Here is a 23,225-nt window from a genome sequence, read left to right on the forward strand (position 1 = left end):
CAGAACGCGAGGTCTGGAGATGCTTTTCCTGTGTTATTAAGTGGGCTAACTAAGTGGTAGGCAGTAACGGGTCCGCCTTGTGAGTGCAAGTTAAGAGCGCAATGTGGTAAAGAGAGAAGTTATGAGAAATCTATATTATACTGTATCAGTTATCATGGACTCCCCTGACTAAATGTAACATTTAGATGGATGAATGTTTCACAGGTATTTAAAATCTATTATTTTGAAGCATTCCATTCTAGCCAGACTAATCATAATTAATCCAAATTGTGATTTGCCTGGCCATTTTAGTGCCCTCACCATCTTCCCAGACTAGAACTTAGGCACCCCTCTGGGAAGACAGGGGTTTGCTTCTCCCTTGGTGGCTCAGATGGCAAAGAATCTGCCTGCAGTGCAGGAGACCTGGGTTCAATCCCTGGGTAGGGAAGATCCCCTGGAGAAGGGAACGACTACCCACTCCAGTATTCTTGCCTGGAAAATTGCATGGACAGAGGAGCCTGGCAGGTTACAGTCCATGGGGTCACAAAGAGTAGGATATGACTGAGGACTAACGCTCTCGCTTTTCACCCGAAAAGCATAACTCTGCAGATGCACTGCTTGGTGAATGTAAAGAAATGCCTTTGTGAAAGTTAGAAAAATAAGAGAAGGACCCACTTTTATCTTGGTGAATTCAGCCCCTCATTTGTTGTCAGAAAATCTCTACATCACAAAGAAGCAGACTTGAGTGTTTCCTCAATAGTTCCTGATGGTTAGCAAGTTCTTACAACTGGCCAAAGTAAACTTCTGGAATTGAAATGATAGGTATTAAACTGGCAAAAATGTGCAAGCATTAAAGAGTCAGTATCATTTTTCTTGTGTTTCATTTTGCCAGTGGATCACAAATGCACATGATCACAAATGACAAATGCACATCACAAGTCACACATGGCTCCTAAAAGTGAACCAACTGAAGTCCATTAGGCCACAGTGACAATAGCTTTTTTCTCAAGATTGTCTATAAAAATTCATAAATTGGGAAAAGAACCTAATATCTTGTCAGAAGCCAATGGGATATGCATTCTTCTTAACCCATCAAGAATAGTATTTCTACTAAATATGCTTATTAAGCGAATGTGAGGTTACATAGTTATCAACAAAAAGTTTACAGAGAAATTTAAAATTACTTTACTTTATGACTATATATGATTACTAATAAAAGTTATAAGTGTTGGTTACTTTCATGAACTTAGTGAAATTTATAATTAAGTAGATTAACCTCTTTCAAGTGTTAAAATGAAATCCTGCTGGGCTCTTATAGTCTCAAATTTTGTCTTACTGCTGTACTCCAAATAGTGACAATTAATAGGTCCATTTTGGAACAGGAATTGAAGCTGTTTTATTTTCTCTGCTGTTACTGCTTATGAGATGTGGAAGTATGTAATACAACATTTTGAACCTTGGCATAGTAGCGTGCTGATGTGACAACTTCTAAGCTTTATTGACTTTTGTAAAATTGCAAAGATAGTTATGAGAAAGATTGCATAAAATTGAATTTGCAGATTAAACAAAGATTTTTTTAGAGGACTAGAAGATTCATTTTGTTTTTTCAAATTTAAAAATGTATATCACTACTTATAACATGGCAATTTAGTGTACCTCTTTGTCCCTTATAGTTACACACAATCTTAATATATAGATACATACATAGAGAGGGAATAGATGGTATATATCTACATCAGTTTGGCTAAATATGGCTGAGTCCCTTTGCTGTCCACTTGAAACTATCACAACACTGTTAACCAGTTATCCTCCAAAATAAAGTAAAAAGTTAAAAATTTTGTCTACATGTAGATACAATTTAACTTCTACAAAAAGTAAATTTATGAAGAAACACACTACTTAAGGAAATGATTAGTATATTTGGCTCTTCCATGTTCCGCTGAGTGTATCTCTCTTTTAAACTCTTTATAAACTTGTATTTTTGAAGTTTCCATCACCAGAGTGGGACACCGTGACTCCTGAAGCCAAAGACCTCATCAATAAAATGCTTACTATCAACCCCGCAAAGCGTATCACAGCCTCAGAGGCACTGAAACATCCATGGATCTGTGTAAGTGACAGTTCTCCAGAGACCCCAAGAGCCAAAATAAAAGATGTATTCTTTGATATTTCTTTACAAGTAGTCTTGGCAAAATCAGTCTTTCATTATTAGGAAACTCTTGTAATTGAATACTTATAAGTTCATCGATAGGTGCAGAAACCACTAGTAAAAATTTGACGAAATTGAGGATACTGTTAAACTTAATATCTTTTAAATATCCTCAATTAAGTTTATTTTTCTCCTCTTTCAGCAACGTTCTACTGTTGCTTCCATGATGCACAGACAGGAGACTGTAGACTGCTTGAAGAAATTCAATGCGAGAAGAAAACTAAAGGTAAGAAATTTTACTTTTGTGTGTGGAGGGAGATTTGGCAGAGTGAGAAGTGAGATTCCATATGAGGAACAGAACTATATTAGAAAGGGCTTTAAAATGTATAAGCCTCAAAACTCTTCTTCTGGATCTTGGGGAAATGGAATATCACTGGAATTAAAGCTACCCTGAAGAGCTAGGATCACTGGTGATGTGATCCCTCCATTCAGTGAAAAACAGCTGGGCAAATTAATAATCAGAACCTGGCCGCACCCACCAGGGTGGTCCCAGCATTATTATAAGAAACATAGGCCTGCTACTCTGAGGAAACCCAAAACTGAAAAGAAACAAAAATCTCCTGACTGAAAATAAGGTTAGGAGAAGACTTGTTATCAAAAACAGTTATTTGTTAAGTTAAAGATTTGCAAAAGCAGCATTAATTTTATATTCTTATTGCTCTGACAGGGTGCCATCTTGACCACTATGCTGGCTACGAGGAATTTTTCAGGTACATGTGTTAAGAACTCTGCTCTTTCTCCTCTCCTATCTAGTAGCTTTTTTTTGAATTTAAAATTTTTAGTGACTACATAAAACACTGTTGTTCAGGGATGGCAAAGATGTGGCATGGGTTCCTTCACACCCGTGGCAGCCATGTTGGAGCTGACGTGGGTGCCGTCCCACAGGGGTGTTAGCTGGCCCATGACTACGCTCTTCCCTTGAGCAACCAGGCAGCCCCGCCACTAGTCAGCCTGGAGCAGAGCTCGAAACCCAGCTGTCTTCCATGCTGAAGTTGACACAGTTTGTAACTATACTCTCCCAACTGGAAGCTCAGCATTTTGAATGTAGAATTAATTGATACCTCATAAAGTAATAACTATGAATAGTGTCTTTTTGTGTGTGCCTCATTCTCTCAGGGAATCCTAATAAGAAAGATTTTTAGAAGACCATTATTAAGGAACCCAGTTCTCTTAGGCCTAAGTTCTTTTGAAAGTACAGTACTGTAGTATGTTGGCATGCTATAAGAATGATTACAACTTACAAAGGTATCTAAACTTAAGAATTTACAAAGAACCTACCCCACTGTAATAAACATTCTTTGAAATGATTTCCCGACAAAAATAAGTTTGTTTAAATAATAGACTGAAAGAAGCTTAACTATTTCTTTTATTGTAGGAGTGGCTCTCCAGAATTGACGTAAAGTATATACTATTTCCAGAAATTGAGTTTCGGAGCCCCCCCTTCTTTGATGGGTTAGCTCAAAGGATCAGGTTTCCAAAACCTAAATTTTGGTGAAAGCTAATCAGTCTTATGTATGGGGAGGGACTGAAGCATTGAGACAGCTGCACTGGTGAAAACTTAACTGTTCAGCTATTTAGACTTGGAACCATTGTCAGACAGTTGTACCAAAAATACTACCATTTTCCTTTACTTACTGTCTGTATGAGAGTGCTGGGCGGCGTCCAGTGACCCAGCTGTGTCCTAAGAGCTTTATTCCTGCCACATACCTCACCTGCGTGTCGTAGTGATGTCAGGTGATGGATGACCCGTATCATTATCGTGTTTTCCAAGCTGCTCAACCAATTTCTAGTTCTTGTTTACCATTTTATTAGGTGGTCACCTTTAGTGCCCCATTGTATATAATGTGATATCGTAGGTTTTTCAAGGACTTCCACTCACCTGTTAAACACCACCAGTGATGATAATGCAATGAGTAATGCTGCAAATTGAGGGACTGCGTTAGTCAGTTGTATGTATTTTGTCCCATTTGTTTGGTGTAGTAAAAGTTGTTACTGCTGCTGTCAAGTTACCTGTTTTATGAACAGTTGATTAATGTATTTGACATTTATATGGGTGAATTCAGTGTCATCTCATTAAATATTAACTGATACATGCTATATTCAAATGAATTAATATTTCACTGTGGCCCAATAATTAGTGAATCACTAAAAAGTAGGATGGTATGGTATATACAGTTAATGACAGACTGACTAACAGGAAAAAAAACCTTCAGAATTAAGGTTGTATATTTTGTTTCAGTTTCAAATACACTGTTAGGCGTAAATTGGGCCTTTATTAATATATACACCCATGTATGGAAGCTTTTTGTTTACCTCACATTTTCCTTTCATCATCATGTAAACTAAAAACTCATGACTAATATGTGGATTTGATATCGTTTCTGAATGTCTTAGCATGAAAAGCAAACTTTTTTTTTACTCCATCACTTCAAAACCAACTGAATAACATTAGACTCAGTTACACCTTGTGGTTTATATTGTGTTTTAGTTTTGAGTATTCATTGTGTTTCATTACCAAACATGCTCTTTAAAGTAATTTGTCCATGAGTATATGGTTATAAAGTTGTTTTTATTTTTTCTTTTCTCCCTTTATGTGGAATGTATTTCTTGTGAGGTAAGGTAAATAGTAACCAAAAGGGACATTTCTGCATCTCCCAGGCCAAATCGCTGCTTACCCCAAATCATTGTCTTCTCTTTGCTTGCTATTGCAATTCTAATTATTCTGAGTTTGCTTTCTAACCTATTAACTGCCACAGGATTCACTAAATACTGCTTTTTAGCTCCAGGCACACAGTATTAGTGCTAAGGCTACTCTTTCTTACAGTCTCATTAATAATAAATTAATAGCTGTTGCTAAAAGCTAAATAAAATTAACATCTTTGTATCTTTAAAGTTAAAATCGTACCAACGTGATAGCAAAATAATGGCCCAAATCAAACAGATGTCAGGAAATTACATGTTCATGCAGTTCTATCATAGCTAGGTATTCCCACCTCAGATACCAAATTCTATTCTGATATATTTAAATATATATAATTAACATTAAATTGAAGCATAAATGTGTACTTTGTCCTACATATTTGTGAATGTTCTACACTTGATCTACTAATTGTCATTGACAGTTATATAATCTGTTGACTGTATATGTACCATTCATAAGTATATTTTTTGAAAGGACAGCATTGCTTTGTAATATACTCAAGGAGTTCAGTAACAGAAGGAATGCTGAATGCTCCCTCCCAAAAAGTAAAGTCTCATAAAAAACCATGTTTAGGAATTCTTTGAAGATTTCATTTTGTTTTCTTTCATGCCTCAATTTTGTGATTTTTAGTTTTGCACTGTAGAAGGCTTTTGTTTATGAAGCCTTTGTATTCTGATTTTGATGCATTTAAAAAAATACCTTTTTTAAAAGTTCATACACTAAGTGTGTGAAATACTTGCTCTAGGCCGATAACATACCATTTCCTTTTAAATACAGTTATTATTAATAATATTTTTATAAAAATTAAATGATCTGATTTCAAATACGCATATTAAAAAGAATGCTATTTAGCCAGAGCAGATTTTCACAAACGAGTTTTAAACCTCTCAGAAGAGGGGCTCAAGTGGCAGAACTGACATGCCACCATACGTTGGTGTGAATGAACATGTAATACAATCTGTGAGCTGATGTCTGAAGACTTGAAATCAACTTTCTGGATTACAAAAGCATAGTCCAGTTAAAGTTCCAGTATCCTTTTCGCAACCGTGAAATAAACTCCAATAATGTAACCAACAAAGTGTCCAATTATTTTCAATGAACTAAATAAGAATTTAGTTCTAAATTTGATGTGACAAGACCAAGAAAAGTGATACTGTATTTCAATGTCCTGTAAGCTCGCGCTCATCAGTGTGACCTTGATAATCGGGCATATGTTGGCCATAAATCAGTAAAGGTAGAAGAAAACAATAACTTGTTTTGTTGCCTGGCTGTGGGTTTCTGTTGATAACTCACTAAACTGATTTTTACCCTCATTTTGCAGCAGCCAAGAGTTTGTTGAAGAAACCAGATGGAGTAAAGGTAAGTTAAACAGGTGCTCCTAAACTCATTTCTGACTTTCAGATGCTGGATCATTTTTAAATGTTAAATATAAGTTCTAAATCATTGTAGCTCGTACTTTTTATAGTTCCTTTTTATTATAGTACAGGATGCAGAATGAAATATAAAATAATTTGATATATAGAAATGACTAATATTTATACCAAGAAAAGCTACATCTTTTCTACTTGTTTTATATTAAATAATCATGACAAAACAATATTTTATGTGGAGTTACTTTAGAAATTGAGTGTGTAAATCCTCTCTGCTTTACTGTAGCCTCAAACTGTCATGGTGACCTGAAAATTCATGAAAACCAAATGTTTTTCCAAATAGTTATGTAGTGTTCTTTTAAAATTCTGGCTGCTGAATTTTATAGACTAAAAAAAACAAATCGAGTCTAGGAAATCAAAATTCAAAAGACTATTTTCTCTGCTTGGACAGTATTTCGAAAGGTCTTAATTGTTCCTGTTCTTCTGTCATAAGGTTTTGAGACAGAATAAGCATGAATATTCTGAAGAAATATTAGAACATTTTTCCAAGAAAGACAGCAGCAGAGTATTTTTACTTTTCTAAAAGTTTTGGGTTTCCAAACAAAATAATACAATTTACTTTCTACTGATGCTGGTTTTTTTCCTGTGGGAATTTACCTTTGATTGAATGTAACCTTATACATGCACTATGTTTGTTATCTTTCCAGAGTATTACCTTAATGTTTTATTTCTTTAATCTTTTTCTTTCTCTTCCAATGGCAGACGCCAACATTCCTCATGAACACTTCAACGTTCTTGGGAATTAATTAATTTTCTAACATTTGAACTTGACCCAAAGTCAAGTGGTCAGTTCATTTTGAATATAGAACACAGAATATCATCTGTCACTTGTGTTCATGCCCCGTCATTGCTTCACCACCTGCCTGTGTGTGATTTGGGAATTTCCAGAGCTATGACGATCATGCACTTGTGACTCCCATTAGGATGGCATTTACCGTTTACTAATTCCTTTCCTCAATCTGTAATATTCTCTTCCTTCTGCTTAGTTTATTCAACATAAATTTCAGTAATGACTGTTGATGTCTGCTTTTTTCCCAGTGTTACATTGGTGGAAATGTGGTATTTTAAATTTTCCAAATGTTTTATTCGCCTGTGTTTTCCTGTGGTGTTCAGTGATGCAGATCTCATAGTTTCTATTAAGATATTTATTTTCACTACTATTCTTATATAGAAAGAAACATTTCCAAAACTTTTTTCTTCCAGTCAACTTACAGTTCCTCTTTAAAGACAAAATTATTCTGTGCTCCATGCTTTGATACTTTAAAAATTCAACCGGTCATATTTTTTTCTTTTCCTTTCTTTTTGACTGGTCAATTCAGAAAAGGAAGTCCAGTTCGAGTGTTCAGATGATGGTGAGGATCTCTGCCAGATTTCTCCTTCTGTGAAAATTCACACTTAGGAATAGATTAGTCTTGTTTACCTAAGTTAGTATAAGTGGAGAAAGTATAGGAAAATACAGGAAAGTATACAAGTTAATGTTTATTACACAGTGCCCATCTTCAATTATTCTTTTCTTTGAAATGGAATTTTTGAGATATGTAAAAAGTTTACACTGTCATCCATATATTACTAAAGGGTCTTTTACAAGACAGTGCAATTTTTTCATAAAACTGAAGGGAGACTATGACATAGTTAATGTCTGTAATTATTGTGAAAAGTGAAAAACTACTATAGGATTATCTTTAAATAGTTAATCATGATTATTAAAATAGCAGTGATTCTTAGTTAAGATAAACCATAATGCATCCACCATGGAGTTCTATAAATAGCATGAAAGTGATGTTACCATGGACCCATCCCAGTTAAGCACCTTTTGAAAAAAATGTTATTAACCTCAAAACTACATGAACTCAGCACCTGAAAAATAGGAATATATATATATTATATATATCTATATAATATATATAGATATATATATTAATAGATATATCTTGCCCCTGCCTCATAAGAATAACTCACTGCATTATTTAAATATTTGTTTCATTTAATTTTTTCAATAATACTCTGAATCCATAATACAAAATAAATACATTTCACAGACAAAATTGCCAGAGCTCTTGTATATTTAAAAGGCAGCTGTGGTTGAGCCCATGCTTGATATTCAACTCTTTAAAAGGAAGTACTCCTAGCCTTTTACCTATAAATTCTCCTGTTGTTTTTAATTAATATTATAAAAACCTTCAAAAGATTTTCTGCAGTCAAAAAAAAATCATTAAGCTAATCTTTAACAGAAGTTTTTAATTGTACATTTAAACACAAGTAAAAGTGGTGGTTGAGGCACATATTCATTTAACTAACTTTTGCCATGCCTGACAATAAAGGATGGCTCATCCAGACAGAGTGGCCTTCATTTGGAAGAGATGACAGTGTGTGTACGCTACGTGTGAACGCATGTGTGGGTGTGTGTATGTGTGTTGAGGGGTGTGCACTTGTACGGATAACTTTGTGTACATAGGTGTGCACATGGACATTTCCAGTAAATCAAAACAGTTCTTGACAAGCACATCCTAGGAAAAAAAATCAAGTCTCATATCTCAAAACAGAAAATATCTCAGTATATTCCTCTTTCATTCTTTGCAACCACTGATATAAGTTAAATGTAGTATATTAAATACACATGTGCTTTAATCGTGAGTGCTTCTGATCATTTGATAAGAAGTTAGCTGTGTTTTGCCAACACTCTTCCTAAATAGGAAATTATTTGCATGTGTATCCCTCTTCTTATATATTCTATACCAAACTAAATACTGAATTTTGACCACTCTTTAATAAACTCCATTCTCTCTTATCTCTTTGTTTTGGCTGTTGCACAAATTTTATGTTAAATTCTGTGCACTTTTATTTAAAGAAAAAATTTAAACTATCCACAAAATGTAGATTGATGGTTTAATAGTTTTCCAGTAAAGGGCACCAAGTTTTCTCTCTTCCTGCATGTCACAGAGCACAGTGTTACAGCTTATTTAAATGGTACTGACACCAAGTAATCATACATATAGGAATGGATAGAAAAGCAAAGTATTACATACCCAAGTTAATTTTTTTGACCTTCTGTCCTCCTCTCGGTGTCACTTTAAATATGATCCATAGGTATAAAATACGAAAAAAAGGATTCCCAGAAAGTCTAAACAATTAAATTGGTATAACTGATCATAAGTATTCATATGGTATTATTTTGTGCAGAATGTTTTTCTCTTTAAGTCCTTAAGTATATTTACACTACAATCATGGCATGTTTTTTTTTAGATGATAATATGTAAAGAAAATAGATAATACAGTGCAAGAAATGAATGTTAATTTATATTTGTTTGAAACCACAATGTAAGTTGTCATGCATGAGTTCAAATGAATGTTGATTATTAGTCTTTGATTCTTTAGTACCCAAAATCAAGTACTTGAAACTGAATTTCAAGTTGCCACTTGACAACAGTCTTCTCTGTGGGCCATTACAATAATTATTGACCTCCTGAATTGTTTTCACAGCGTGGGTTCCATAGTGATAATGATCTTTCTTTAAGGTCAAAACCAATTATGTTAAAACATGGGAATAGTATGGCCAGTGTAGTCTTCAACAATAGCCGTAGCACTTTGACAGAATACATGGTATTTCCTCTCAAACAACTGTGAAAAATAAAGTCATTTTGCATCCAGCACGTAGTAAAAGAGTTCAGTTTGCCCATTTATAATTGGAAGATGTATTTTTTAAAGGAGACCCAGACTTACCATTTTAAGAAATTGATTGTAAAGCCTGCGTTTCCTCAGAAGATCTAAGTTTTTCACTGGATACCTACTAAACAAAATGACGATGGTTCCCCAGAGAAAGACAGTCTATGTGTGACTTCAGGCTCAAGAATCAAATGAAAAAAGCAATTTATTCATAACAGAGAACAATTGGAAGCTGGGCTACAGAATCCAACTTGAAGAGTATGAAAATTTTACATTTATTTCATGCTCTGACACTTGATTTGAGCTCTGCTGAAGCAGCTCTTTGTCTGTCTGCTAAGGTGACTCAGCCAAGGCAGCCAAGTCCATTTTCCCACTCCACCGTCACAGATGTGGCCCTAGCCTGGGTGTGAGCATCGGAGACTAGAATTGATCATCATTCCTGTCAGTCATCACAGTGTCTTTCACATTCATCTTCAGTGGCTCTTTATTTTCATGTCTATATCTCCATGTAGACATGCCGCGTATGGAGACATTGGCTACCAAGGGGTTTAAGGCGTCTCTGTTTCTATTTTCTGCATACCTACAGATAAACAACAAAGCCAACGTGGTAACCAGCCCCAAAGAAAATATTCCTACCCCGGCGCTGGTATACCTGGACTCTTTGTAACCCTTCTTAAGTTCTTGACTGTTTTCCGTTGTTTCTCTCATTTGCTTTCACTCTATAAATACGTATTTTTTTTTATTTTGTTCTTGTTTTTGCTTTGTAAGATATGAAAAAAAAGTTCATTTCTTTTCTTTTTGTTAAGGTATTGTCCAGCAGTGTGTTTCTAACATGAGATGATCTCATTTCATTGTTGACCATTGTATGGATGATAGCCATGGTCTCTGTAGTTAAAAGTGTTGCATGCTGCCTTAGAAGTACAGTAGAATGTGCTTTGGTTCTCTTAGCTCTCCTTCTGATGATAGCTGTAGATATGCAAACCACGGTTTCTTCTCTTCATGACGCAAATGTTGACATCAAGGAGAGCTAAGAGGACTATTGCTAGACAAAAGTAAATGTAGACCTTATTCAGAATTCCCATTTCTCTCTTATCAAGACAACACGGCTTTGTAAGACCTCAGTTTCTGAGATAAAGAGGCACTGGATAATTTAAAGCTTTTTGTTTGCTGTGTTTTAAATTAAATTATCACTGTTTCACTTTAATCCAGAGAATGAAATTGCATAGCTCCGAGCTTTGAATTATCAATGGGCATGAGTTTTGTCTGTTTCTATCACACTATGAACAACTCAATCAGTGTAACACTGCGGGACCCTATTATGTTAAAATTCAAAGTTTGAATACTGGCAGTCAGTGTTGTTAGTTCCATAATATATCCCCCAAACTATTCCATGTTTTGACCTATGAGTTTCAGAAATGTTTTTGATTTTTTTTAACTGTCCTCTGTACTGTTAATTTCAAATGAATGGATAATGTTATGAGATTATTTCACCTAAGGTTAACCAGAAGGCTCAACCTGAAAGCATTTAAAGAAATGCTTTCTCATCAAGACTACTTACTAACAAAAAAACAGGTTGATCACACCTCTAGCCAGGGAAAGGAAGAAAGGAAGCAGTAAATATGCCTTCAAAGTACGGCAGCATAAACTGGTGGCAATGAGATGGTTGAGTGGGCAGAGTGCTTCTGATTGAAGCACATTCTCTGTGGGTTGCAGTAACTCCCAGTTGCTGAGGCAACATGTAATGAAAGTACCAAGCATGCCATTGATGTATAGACACTGAATCTTTTTTTTTTTACACCAGTTATTTAACTATTATTTTCCACTTGGGAATATTTCTTCAATTTTCTACTAGAAACAATAGGAAAAATAGTAGTATTTTCTTTATGGAAAAGCATGACTTCACAGACAAATCTTCCGTGTATATAATCGTTAAAGCAGAAATTTCTTACATATAAATTAACGTGGGATTTAACAGCAATACGGGGCTTCCCTGGTGGCTCAGATGGTAAAGAATCTACCTGCAGTGTGGGAGACCCAGTACAAGCCCTGGGTCAGGAAGATCCCCTGGAGAAGGGGATGGCTACCCACTCCAGTATTCCTGCCTGGAGAATTCCATGGACAGAAGAGCCTGACGGGCCATAGTCCATGGGGTTGCAAAGAGTCAGACGCGACTGAGCAACTAACAGTTTAACAGCAGTACGTCTCAAATCATAATGATTAATATGATTAGTTCTAGAACCTTTTCAATGTTCCTTATAATTTCTTATGGACTTTTGAAATACATTCTTTACAATAGCCCTTTTTAAGTATGATCCGATGATTGTAGGTTTTCTAAGAGTATTTTTCTGTGTGTTATGACAGCATGATTGGTTCTCAGATTAATACAGCTGAAAAATGTCTTCACAAACAATTTGAGATTACTTCAGAGAGTTCTAATCTCCAGTGCCAGTTTTCCATGGGACAGATATTACCAACTTGTGAAAGAAGAAAGGAAAGCTCTGTCTGTTATAGGACTTTGTGAAACAGCAAGTGCCTCTTTAGGTCTCCAGACTTCAAAGCCTTGTCTGTTTGCTGATCACGAATAAGGTCTTTTGCATGCCGCTGCTATGTACCGAAGCACTGTATCTCGTGGGTTCACCAGGGAGATCTTTCATCAGAGATCTTGTCAGCTGCAACCTCTGACAGTAGTTAACATCGCTTAAGCTCTTGTCACTATTTAGTTGTGTCAGCTGGCTCACTCTGCTCTGTCCCTACACTAGTTAAGAATGTACTTACCAATGCGAACTGTTTCTTTCTCTATTTTGTTCTCACTCAGGAGCCCCAAACTACTGTAATCCACAACCCTGACGGAAACAAGGTATTCAGAAAGATTCAACATCATCTTGCTTTAACAAGATTACACATCTCATCAAATACTCAGAGCAAAATCAATTCATTACCTCAAATTAGGATAGAAAATCCTTACCCTTTTCTGCCTTACTTTCTCTTGGGCTTAATTTATCTGGAACTATACACGTACTTCTTTCAAAACAAAAATGAATGACATCGTGAAAGAGAAATGAATGGTACCATTAGTCAGGAAAAGTCCAGTAAACAAGTCTTTATGTCGAGATGACTGTGTATCTTAAGCAATTTCATCTGTTTTTCCCTCCATGCCTGTTTGTGCATTGTGTCTTAAATGTATTGTGCATGAAATTTTAGAATTTCTTGCTATGTCATTCCACTGCCTTCAAAAAAAAATAAATGAGTTTATAGTTATTTGTTTAAATTTAATGTTACTTTTGAGTTTAATTTATTCTGTTGTCATAGTGTTTTGTTTTTTGTTTTCTTTTAATTCCCTGTTGTTGGTGGTGTTTTTGTTGTTTGGCACGAATTTGAGGAGAATCAGGGAGTGTCACTTCTTGTGAAGTATGTTTGTTTTTGTTGAAGTTTATGCATTTCAGTAAACAGACATTTAACTCTTCGTTTGGCCAAAAAGTTCTTTCAGGTTTTCTGTTAAGATGGTATGGGAAAACCCAAATGAATTTTTTGGCTAATCCAAACTTTTCCTGAAAGTGTTTCCTATTCACTGTAAATTGTTTGCACAGCACATTAACTAAATTACACTACTTGTGTACACATCTGTAAGATGAAAGGAGACAGTTTCTGAATGTATTCCATCTTTTCATTTTATTACTTCTCATCCATTATTACATCTCTAAGGGAAGGAAAAAATACTTCATCAGATCTTTCTCAAATGTTAAGTATAGTCACTGGTTACTTTTCCTTACTACTGTCAACAGTGTTAAAGTCTTAGAAAACAGTTCTGGTTTAACATTTAGTTGGTCAACATTAAAATCATTAAAGTAAAAAAAAAAATGAAGTGTTATATTCCTTAACATGAGATGTATTTTAGAGTCATGACACTTAAAATGTTCTAAAGTCCCTGAAAGACTCCAGATAGTCAGGAGCATCACACATAAGAACAATTATTTTCAATATCATTAGCAAGTGAAAGACCAAGCATAGCAGCTGGAGTGGACACTTCGATAATTCTAGCTATGTCATTTGTAAGCGCTGTTGCATGATGTTTCTTGCTTACATGAATTAGTCTATTTTTACAGTGCATGGGTTTATCCTCATCTTGAGTTTAAATTTGAACACTAGGTCACATTAAGAAACGCATGAAGACTCTTTGCTTTGATTCTGTGTGTGTGGAGACTCTGGATATATATTTGATTAGTCTGTCCCTTTGGAGTAAATATTATATATCATAGTTACATAAATCATTTTTTGAATATTGAATCTCTAAAAGTACACTGAATGTTTGCGTCATTTTCCAAAATTTGTTTTTCATCACTGACCATATATCTATTGGTTAGAAGTTTCCAATTTTTTTTAGCAGTAGCCTTTAATCATTCTAAGTAGAAAATTGTTTCTTTCTTATGAATATTACTAAATTTCTTTGCTAGAAATATTTTATTACTATGTTATTAGTGAAAAAAGTTATCAACCATTTTAAGGAACAGATCTTAATACTGGCAGCTACAGTGTCCATTTAAGTGTGCTTATTAATCTGCAGCTTCATTTGTAGTTTTTCTAAGAAATAGCTTTGTCTTTTTATAATGGGAGGAAGTTTCTTATCGAAAACAGCCAGTTTCTGATTTAGAAATGAATGGGAAAAAATCTAATTTTCCTTGAAAGTAAATTATTCATATAATTCCATCATGCTGATCACAAACATGGAAATTCTTCTCAAAGTACTTTCAGTATATCTTAGTACTACCCTTAACTTTTTCATCAAATGACTCCATGAAATGCTTTTTCTCTCTACAAAGAAGTCAGGCTGATAAATAGCCTACAAATTTACTGCTTGATGTCATGCCTTAGACAAAGAGGGGGCTAATTGCTAATTATTTGGGAATAAAAAAAGTTCCTTTTAAGGTTCAAATTCACTAGGCTAATATATTCGACTTCTTATAAGTCCTTATGGAAGCACACCTTGCGGGGCACTGTAACAGCACGTCCTTACACAGCTCTTAAAATAAGTTGCATACTTTGGCTGCTTCTACACATCACCTCAGTTTATCATGCTTCAGGAAGTAGGCAACCAGAGTACTCCTTTTTGAAATGTTTGCAGCATTTGGCTTTTTTTTTCTGTTAAGACCACGTAACAGATTTGTCCATTTGCATGTCAGCATATGCACACAGCCTGCTGAAGAATTTTGCATGATACATACATCACTCGCCAATTTTTTTAAAAAAAGAAAAGTCAAGCTATTCATGATTTGCAACTTTAAATGTGTTTTCTTCTCAACAGGAGTCAACTGAGAGTTCAAATACAACAATTGAGGATGAAGACGTGAAAGGTATGATTAAACCAGAAATAGAAAATCCCAACTCAGTTACACATACATCAGAAGACAAGTATTTATTTCAAATAACTAATAAGTTTAGGAACTAGGCCTATTCTACAACACAAAAGTAATTTTCTTTTAATAAGTACATTATTTTAATTATATATCGTGATTTTTGTCCATTTTCTTCATATTCTCTGTCTTGAAACAATATATAACATGTAGTATATTCAAGAATATTGTGATTAAAAACTGGTAATGAGTGTTTGGAATCATAATATCAAATTGTAAATATATCAGTCTAAAAGGTAATACACAAGATTTATGCCTGACTAGAAAATAACATATTCAAAAATGGAGTATGAGAATAACCATTTTTTCTAAACTTTCAGTGGTCTCCAGTGGGCTTCAGAAATTGGCAGCCTTATAAACCTAGATTTTCTTTCACTTTTCTACTATATTCTTGATCTCCATTCAGCTTACTCGCCATTCACTCCATCCTCAGGCTCTCTTCTCGCCATATAGGAGTCACTGCCTATGTCCTTCCTAGCGTCTTCTCCGTGCCTCTGCACACACATAGTAAACACACATTGGCAATTATAATTTTCTTGTTTGGGGCCTCAGGGTTGTTTTAGAAGTTACTCTTGCAGCAATTGTGTTTTTTCTTTTTAAATTCATTTTTGGCTGCACTGGGTCTCTGCTGCTCCATCTGGGCTTTCTCTCGTTGTGGCGCAGGGGATGCTGCCTAGTTGCGGGGCACGGGCTGTTCCTCGCAGTGGGTTTCCCATTGCAGTGCGTGCGCTCTAGGGCACATGTGCTCAGTAGTTGTGGAGCGTGGGCTTAGTTGTCCCACAGCGTGTGGGATCTTCCCAGACCAAGGATCAACCCTGTGTTCCCTGCATTGTCAGGCAGATTCTTCCACTGCAATTTTTCTGCAATTTTATACTCATTTTTTTCAATTTACTGTATGTAACTACAGTTTCTACAGGCCACTGTCTAAAAGTGATTCCAGAAAAAGAATGGTAAAAACAGGGATATTTAAAATAGAAGTATTAAAGGAAAAGAAGTGTAAAACACAAATTAAGAGGAATGATTCATCAGATAATTAAATATTATCTGGAAACATTATTACCTATCCCCAAAAGTATCACCATAGGCTTTCGTTCTTAGGTAGCATTGGTAAGATACAGTTTTGTTTTGTTTTGTTTTTTTTTAAGATACAGTTTTGAAAGTTTGTTTTCATGTTGTAGAATAAAGAACCTGGAAACTCTCAGGTCAAGGAGACATATGGGCAGTTTGGGAAATTAAAACGACTTTAGACCACAAGTCACCTCTGCAGACTTCTTCTTTGGTCAGACAGAACAGCTGACACTATTGAAGTGTAGTCTCTCTCTATGTTACTAGCGCACTGACCTAGCTCTTCCAGAGGGAGTCAGCCATTATTTTTTACAATGGAAAGGTGGATAGCTGTATAAAGGATTTTATTTGGTAGGTCTATTCATCTCTCTCTTGCCTCTGAGCTAAAATTTGAACTGAAGTAATTTTGTAAATCATTCATGCCAGTCATATTAGATAAAAAGATTTTTTTTTAAAGCAGATGTGCCAATAAGCTTTCCCAGTGATTCAGAAGCATCATCTTTATAAGTATCTTGGATTCATTAGCTTTTTCAGTCAAGCAAAATGTTTATATGACTTTTACATTATTCTCTTGAGCAAGAATCAAAAGAAAGAAATAACTTACACATTATCCACTGGTGAGACTGAATCTTTAAATAACTGAATCAAATTAAAATACCAAAACCTTACTATATGCAAGTCATCCTCCAAGGAATATGTTTATTCTTAGGTGATCACAATATGTGGTCTTTCTTACCTGAATAGACTCTTCTCTATGCTGCGTATTAATTTAGGATGATTGCTTTTAATCTGTGAAAATGTCAATATATAAGCAGAGTCCCTGACAGTCTCACTTTATAGCGTATATTTACTTGGTGAAATGACATTATGTCAGTACTGCTCAGAAAACAGTTCTTCTTTTGAAATCACAATGATATGGGTTTCATCTTTCTTCTGGGATTTCACATATTGAGACAGTATTTGTCTCTAGAGTTATGCTGGGTCTTCACACACCAAGTGTTAGAGAAATTAAGCATAGTATTGAGATCGAAAGAAATGTCCTGCTGATAACTGAGCCCAAAATGCTTTGGTTCATTTCCTTTAACTCAATGAATAAATGTAAGTTTCTGCTTCATTTTCCTAGGGTGGATGTGGCCACAAAGTCGTAGATACAGCACATTAGTATTCATTTGTGTTCTAAGACTCATACAGTAAGCCTTTTGGCGGTTAACCTTTTTAATATTGAATGACGTCAGAAAACGTTAAGTCTAGAAGACCCTTTGAACGATCACTCAGGCTGTCATTTTTTACTTAAGTCAGGTGGTACATAAAACTGTCAAATGTTTTTAACATATTTACTATGGTGATGATATGATTGTGTGGGGATCGCTGCATTTATCAGTGCACTGTCTTTCAGGAAGACCCTAATGTATTTATTCATCTGAGTGACTGTACTCTTTTTCTCTTTACCTCAGAGTTTGTCATAGCTCTGAATAGCATGGTAGGCAATGTGTTTACGGCCCAGCTCTGTTAGAACCCAAAGGTACCCATTCAATGTCCAAGAACTCACAGAGACGATCAATTATATACCCTGAGCAAAACGATACCCTCACTACAAGACTACATCCTGTCCACAAAATTGCATGTCTTCCAAACACACACTTTTCAGCTCTATCCTTTCTGTATACAACCTTGTTATCAGGGGGAAGCACCGTGCCTTTTAACATGTTCTGCAAGACACAGTCCCATCGCACACTCCTCTGTGCAGCTGCATGCTCCATCCCTCCTGCTGGTTGTCCTGCCGAAGGTGCATCCAGACTTGCATCTTCCCGTGGTGGTGGCTGATCCTTTGAACACTGTGCCAGTGTCATCACGTTTTGTCCCATCCCCGAGGACCAGCCTGGCAGGGACGCTGTAAGGAAAGCGGGATGGGGGACATTAACAACACGGTGACCTGCTCGAAGGAAGAGACAAGGTGAACCTCTGACAGAGTACCATTATCTGGCCTCTTCTGGAGGAAGAAGAAAGACCAGCAGTTGTCAGAGGAGGAAGAAAGCAGCAGTTGCGTGTAGTTTTTTTTTTTAATTATTTTGTTTTAACTCTCTGGGTCACTACATTACCTGAAGTGCATTTAGAGTGATAGGATCTAAGGATGTTTGAAAATTCTCATTAGTTGTCATTTTTCACACAGCCTTTTTTAAAATATGCTTTTTCCATTATGGTTTATCATAGGATTCTTTATTTTTAATTGGTGGATGATTAATGGTCCTTTCCATTTAGTGGAACCTGGAAAGCCAGGATTTGGAACAGACCCATTTTCCTTCAACTCTGCTTGTGAGTTTCCGTTTAAAATGGCCTTTGGCTTTCAAGTGGCCTCAATCCCTGTTGCTCTTGATCTGTATTTAGGCTATCTCAGTTTCTTCATTCACTCAGGGAGTATTTATTAAATGCCTGCTATTTGCCTGAGCACCACCTCTATGAGCTAGTTTTATTCAAGAGCTTTCAGCAACTTAATCAAATTACTCTTTTGTGTGCTTTACATAAATCTGTGCTATAATTTAAGCTATTTCTTACATTTAGTTCAATAAATATACAGAAAACTGGAAAAGTGAGGCCCAAGATATGGGCACTTCATATATCAAAGTCCCTTTATTTTCCTTTTCTTAAAAACCTTCGGCATTTAGTGATAACCACATGTTCCTCCCAAGCTCATGGCCATCCTAAGGGAACTTGGCGTTGCTCTACAGCTCTTGCTTGTAGAGAGCTTCTGGTCCTGTGTTTTCTTTCTCCAACACAACAACTTGACTTCCTAATGTTGACCTTGTGAGCAACTTCCTAATTTTGCCCTGTATTCAAAAACCAACTATTATCTCTAATGCTGTGTCAATAAACTGAGTGTAATGGAGAGATATTAATAGTTTAAAAACAAATGAGCATCTTCATGAAGCATAGTTATTGCCATAGAAGCACTCTGATAATAACGCACCATTATATACTTTAAGAATTATAGAATTTATGATGTTTTCAAAATATGATTTTTAGGTCCAAAAATATTGAAATAGTCATTGCATTTTGAATGTATCTCTAGGAACTCATGAGCTAATTAATTTCCAGTGCTATCAAACAGCTGGCATCAGCCACCTTTCGTGAGTAAGTGGCAGCGCTGACGGCACTGCTATCCGTGGGTGCGGCTGTACCTGAGGCCTGTGACAGGGGACAGCGGCCCTTTCAGCTCTGTGTCCGTGTCAAGACTTACCCTTGGGTTTGTGGCCGTCGCCCTGGTGTCCCGGGCCTGTCCCTGTGTGCGCCAATGCCTCTCCACTTCCTAGCCCACACAGCACCATTGCTCAGAGCCAGCCGCTTCTTCCTAATAGGTATGCATCAGTTTGGTCCATCTGCTGCTCTTGCCCTAAATGCCGGAGCTGTGCGGCGCCTGTCGACATTGAGCTCCTCTGCGCCAGTAAATGCTGTCACTCATCCTGCTTCCAGCATCTCACCCCAGCTCGCCGTTCAGCAGCTGCCTGGATCTCTTGCTCCATTTCATCTTTGTTACAGCTGTAGGCCAGTGGAGCTCTGTACTGCAAGCAGAAATGTACTGTGGTATGTGGAGACTTCAGGCTTGTTTTTCCTCTTTTTCCTTTTGCTGACAAGTAAGTGATGCTGCATAGAATCACGGGTAATGAAGCTGCATAGAATGTTTGCATCAGGCCCAGTTTAAGGGCACAGGAGCTGGCGGCCTTATCTCTTGAGTGGGGCCTGGTGTGTGATGACACCTGGATGTCATGGTATCAGCTAATCCGCAGAATCACTTGACTACTGAGATTTGTATGTGTGTGTCTTTTGTAAATCCGGGCATGAGCAGACAGTGTGATGACTAAATACTCAGATTCAGCTGTTCGGTGCAGATCATGGCTTCTGTGTAGGCTTTCCTGGGGCAGAGGCCCTCTTGGCGCCAGTCTCCTTCCCATCCTCATGAAGCCTGTAACTCAATACTTGCTTTGCATGCATTCAGAAGAATCTGCAAATCAAGCAACTCCTGGATATTTTGTTTAAAGACTTTGGATAATTATGTTATTCCATTGGGTTGAAAGTTTCTTGGAAGACCTGTAGTGCAGGGTATGTGTGTGTTAGTTGCTCAGTTGTGACCAACTCTTTGCAACCCCACAGACTATAGCCCGCCAGGCTCTTCTTTCCATGGGATTTCCCAGGCAAGAATACTGGAGTGGGTTGCCATTCCCTTCTCCAGGGGCTCTTCCTGACCCAGGGATTGAAGCTGGGTCTCCTGCATTGCAGGCAGATTCTTCACCATCTGAGCCATCAGGGAAGCCCAGAACAGTGTATCCGTAACTTCTTTTAGGTTTCTAATCCAAACTTTGATTTTTAAAAAGATGTGGTAAGAAAAATTTCTTTTTGCAAATTGTGTGTCTACCTGTTTATCTTTTATATCAGGATCAGTAACTTACAGGACTGATGCAGAATTCATTCCGCTCTATCACCAATGTAAAATTGCTTCATTTTCTCTTTCTTTCTTCTTTTCCACATTCCTTTTTTTTTACCCTCTGTACTTAGTCTGCTTTTTTTTTCTTTACTCTTTCGCCTTCTGTGAGATTTGAATCTTAAATTTGTCAGTGATAACCTCAGGCTTGTTTACCCCTGCTGACAAAATAGTATGGGGTCAAAAGCTCTTGCCAACCCCAGCTTAAAATAAAGTCTGAAATCAAATCAAAATAAATGAAACCAACCAATAAAAACATGTAGCTACTAATTTTATCATTAGAAAAGCGTAAGCTCATTCTATATTAATACCTTTTCTCAGTTTAAAGTTTCTTTAAATGGCTTTACTTAGCAAGTCTGTAAATATTTGTGTGCACTTTTAGAGAACTCCACAGGGAAAATGTAGCATGATTTTATGAAATCCTCATAAATTCTGAAAGCATATGTTATAAGATCCCTTCCATCAGTTTTTAAATCTTGATTCAGCCATCAGATTTTTACCTTTGAATTTATTTTCAAAATTCAGAGTTTAAAAATATAACATTTACTATTCATAGATATTACTTTATATGGGAATTAATAATAGGAGGTAATCAAATCAATTTATATAATCAAAATTTTAGTGATCAGTTTTAAAGATCTAATTTACATTATAATACAGCTGCATATATTAAGTGTAAACTTTTTTATGTATCTATTTTTTCCATTACCTGATAAAAATAAGCTGCTAAAGTTAACATGTACAAGTTCTCAAGTATTTTTATTACTCCCCTCTGGCTTCTTATCTTTTCAGATTATAACTTAATCACTTTCTTTAACTGATATAAAAACACCGGCAAAGATCTCGCTTTTGCTAGAATTCGCCAGCGTGGAATCTGGAGTCTACACTCTGTTTCTAGTGCCAGCTCTTGTGCCACTTGGGTTAAACAAGTTGCATAACTTCTCTGTGGCTCTGGTTTCCCCAGGTTACAGAATTTAGATGATGAAATCAATAATACAGAGTTGCACTTTTTTTTTTTCCTATACCACTTTAATGCAGTACTAGTAAGGTCCATATTTTTAAAGTATTTTCAGTTATACATTGTAAAATAATATATAGTAAAGTAATATATGTTAATAATATAAACTGTTGAGAATAATTATAGAAAGACATTTAATTTAAAGTTGAATTAAATCACTGGGCTCACGGGGATAAATCACTGCAGTTTTAGGAAATGTTATTAAAATGGGAAAAAAATTATCTACTAACCTGTATATCCAAAGTTATTATAGTACTAATGGACTGTAAAATTAGCACTTTATTAAGTTCCAGTAAGAATTATTATGAGGGTGTATTTCATGTTTTTAAAGTATGTACTATATAAAATTACTTAATATCTAAAATTATTATTTGACTTATGCATTTCTATACAGAGTTTAAATCAAAATATTTTTAACTATAAGCTTTATAATTCTGAAATTATTTATTAGAATAAAATAATTACTTTAGTAAAATAATCACTTTAGAATCCTTTGCTGAGTTTGTATTACTAGATGGATGTGTGTTTGAGTAAACTCTGGGAGTTTGTGATGGACAGGGAGGCCTGGCGTGCTGCGATTCATGGGGTCTCAAAGAGTCGGACACGACTGAGCAACTGAACTGAACTTAACTGAACTGAGAAATTATGTGAAAGTATATATTTATATCTTTAGTGATTCTTCTTGTCAGTGAAATGGCCTCATTTTTTTTTTTAGTATGGATTTCCGCAAAATAGTTCCTTTGATTTTTTTCAGGATAAACTAGTTCTAAAGTGGTCAAAGAAACAAATCTTAGTCCACCTTAGTCCTATGGAATTTTTAATCCATTCCACCAGATTATAAATTCTTCAATTTCAGACCAATATATTAAATGAAGAATATTACAGGAGAAGCAGAGAAAGCATTACTGAATGAAGATGCTGAATAAGAGCAGACTGTCTAGAAGTAAATGGTTTTTATTTATTTGTATTTTGGAATAGTTTTTTCATTATTTAATTTATTGCAACAAATACAGTGTAAGGTGCACTAAGAAGGCACTAGCCACACTTCTTGCCCTCATGAGCAGGCCTAGAAAAGATAAAGATGATTCTGCATGATAATATATTTTCTTTGTTTTTGGCTTGTATCCAGATAACTCTGAAACAAGGAGTAATATGTTCATTGAAAAATAAGATAAGAACATAGCTACAAATAGTCATATGTGAGGAAGTAGAGAAAATTTCAGTTGCATGTAACACATGTGATTCCTAACAAAATATTTGAAAACTTTGGATTCATGC

At 35.8% G+C, this 23,225-nt stretch overlaps 1 protein-coding gene across 18 annotated transcripts in view; it reads left to right on the forward strand.

The window, feature by feature from the left end:
• Positions 1-23,225, forward strand: part of CAMK2D (calcium/calmodulin dependent protein kinase II delta) — a 299,891-nt gene that overhangs the window by 251,665 nt on the left and 25,001 nt on the right. For 4 of the 18 annotated variants that reach the window (XM_043870837.1, XM_043870833.1, XM_043870838.1 and 1 more), the window contains exons 10-16: positions 1,967-2,089; positions 2,331-2,414; positions 2,856-2,898; positions 6,211-6,248; positions 10,569-10,628; positions 12,798-12,839; positions 15,282-15,330. In XM_043870837.1, coding sequence (XP_043726772.1) covers positions 1,967-2,089; positions 2,331-2,414; positions 2,856-2,898; positions 6,211-6,248; positions 10,569-10,628; positions 12,798-12,839; positions 15,282-15,330 — 439 coding nt within the window. Of the gene's footprint in view, positions 1-1,966; positions 2,090-2,330; positions 2,415-2,855; positions 2,899-6,210; positions 6,249-7,638; positions 7,672-10,568; positions 10,629-12,797; positions 12,840-15,281; positions 15,331-23,225 lie in introns of all 18 variants that reach the window. The other 14 variants (XM_043870848.1, XM_043870842.1, XM_043870847.1 and 11 more) reach the window with 7 other exon arrangements.

The sequence above is a fragment of the Cervus elaphus genome, chromosome 17, assembly GCF_910594005.1.
Source record: "Cervus elaphus chromosome 17, mCerEla1.1, whole genome shotgun sequence".
In the NCBI taxonomy this organism is placed as follows: domain Eukaryota; kingdom Metazoa; phylum Chordata; class Mammalia; order Artiodactyla; family Cervidae; genus Cervus; species Cervus elaphus.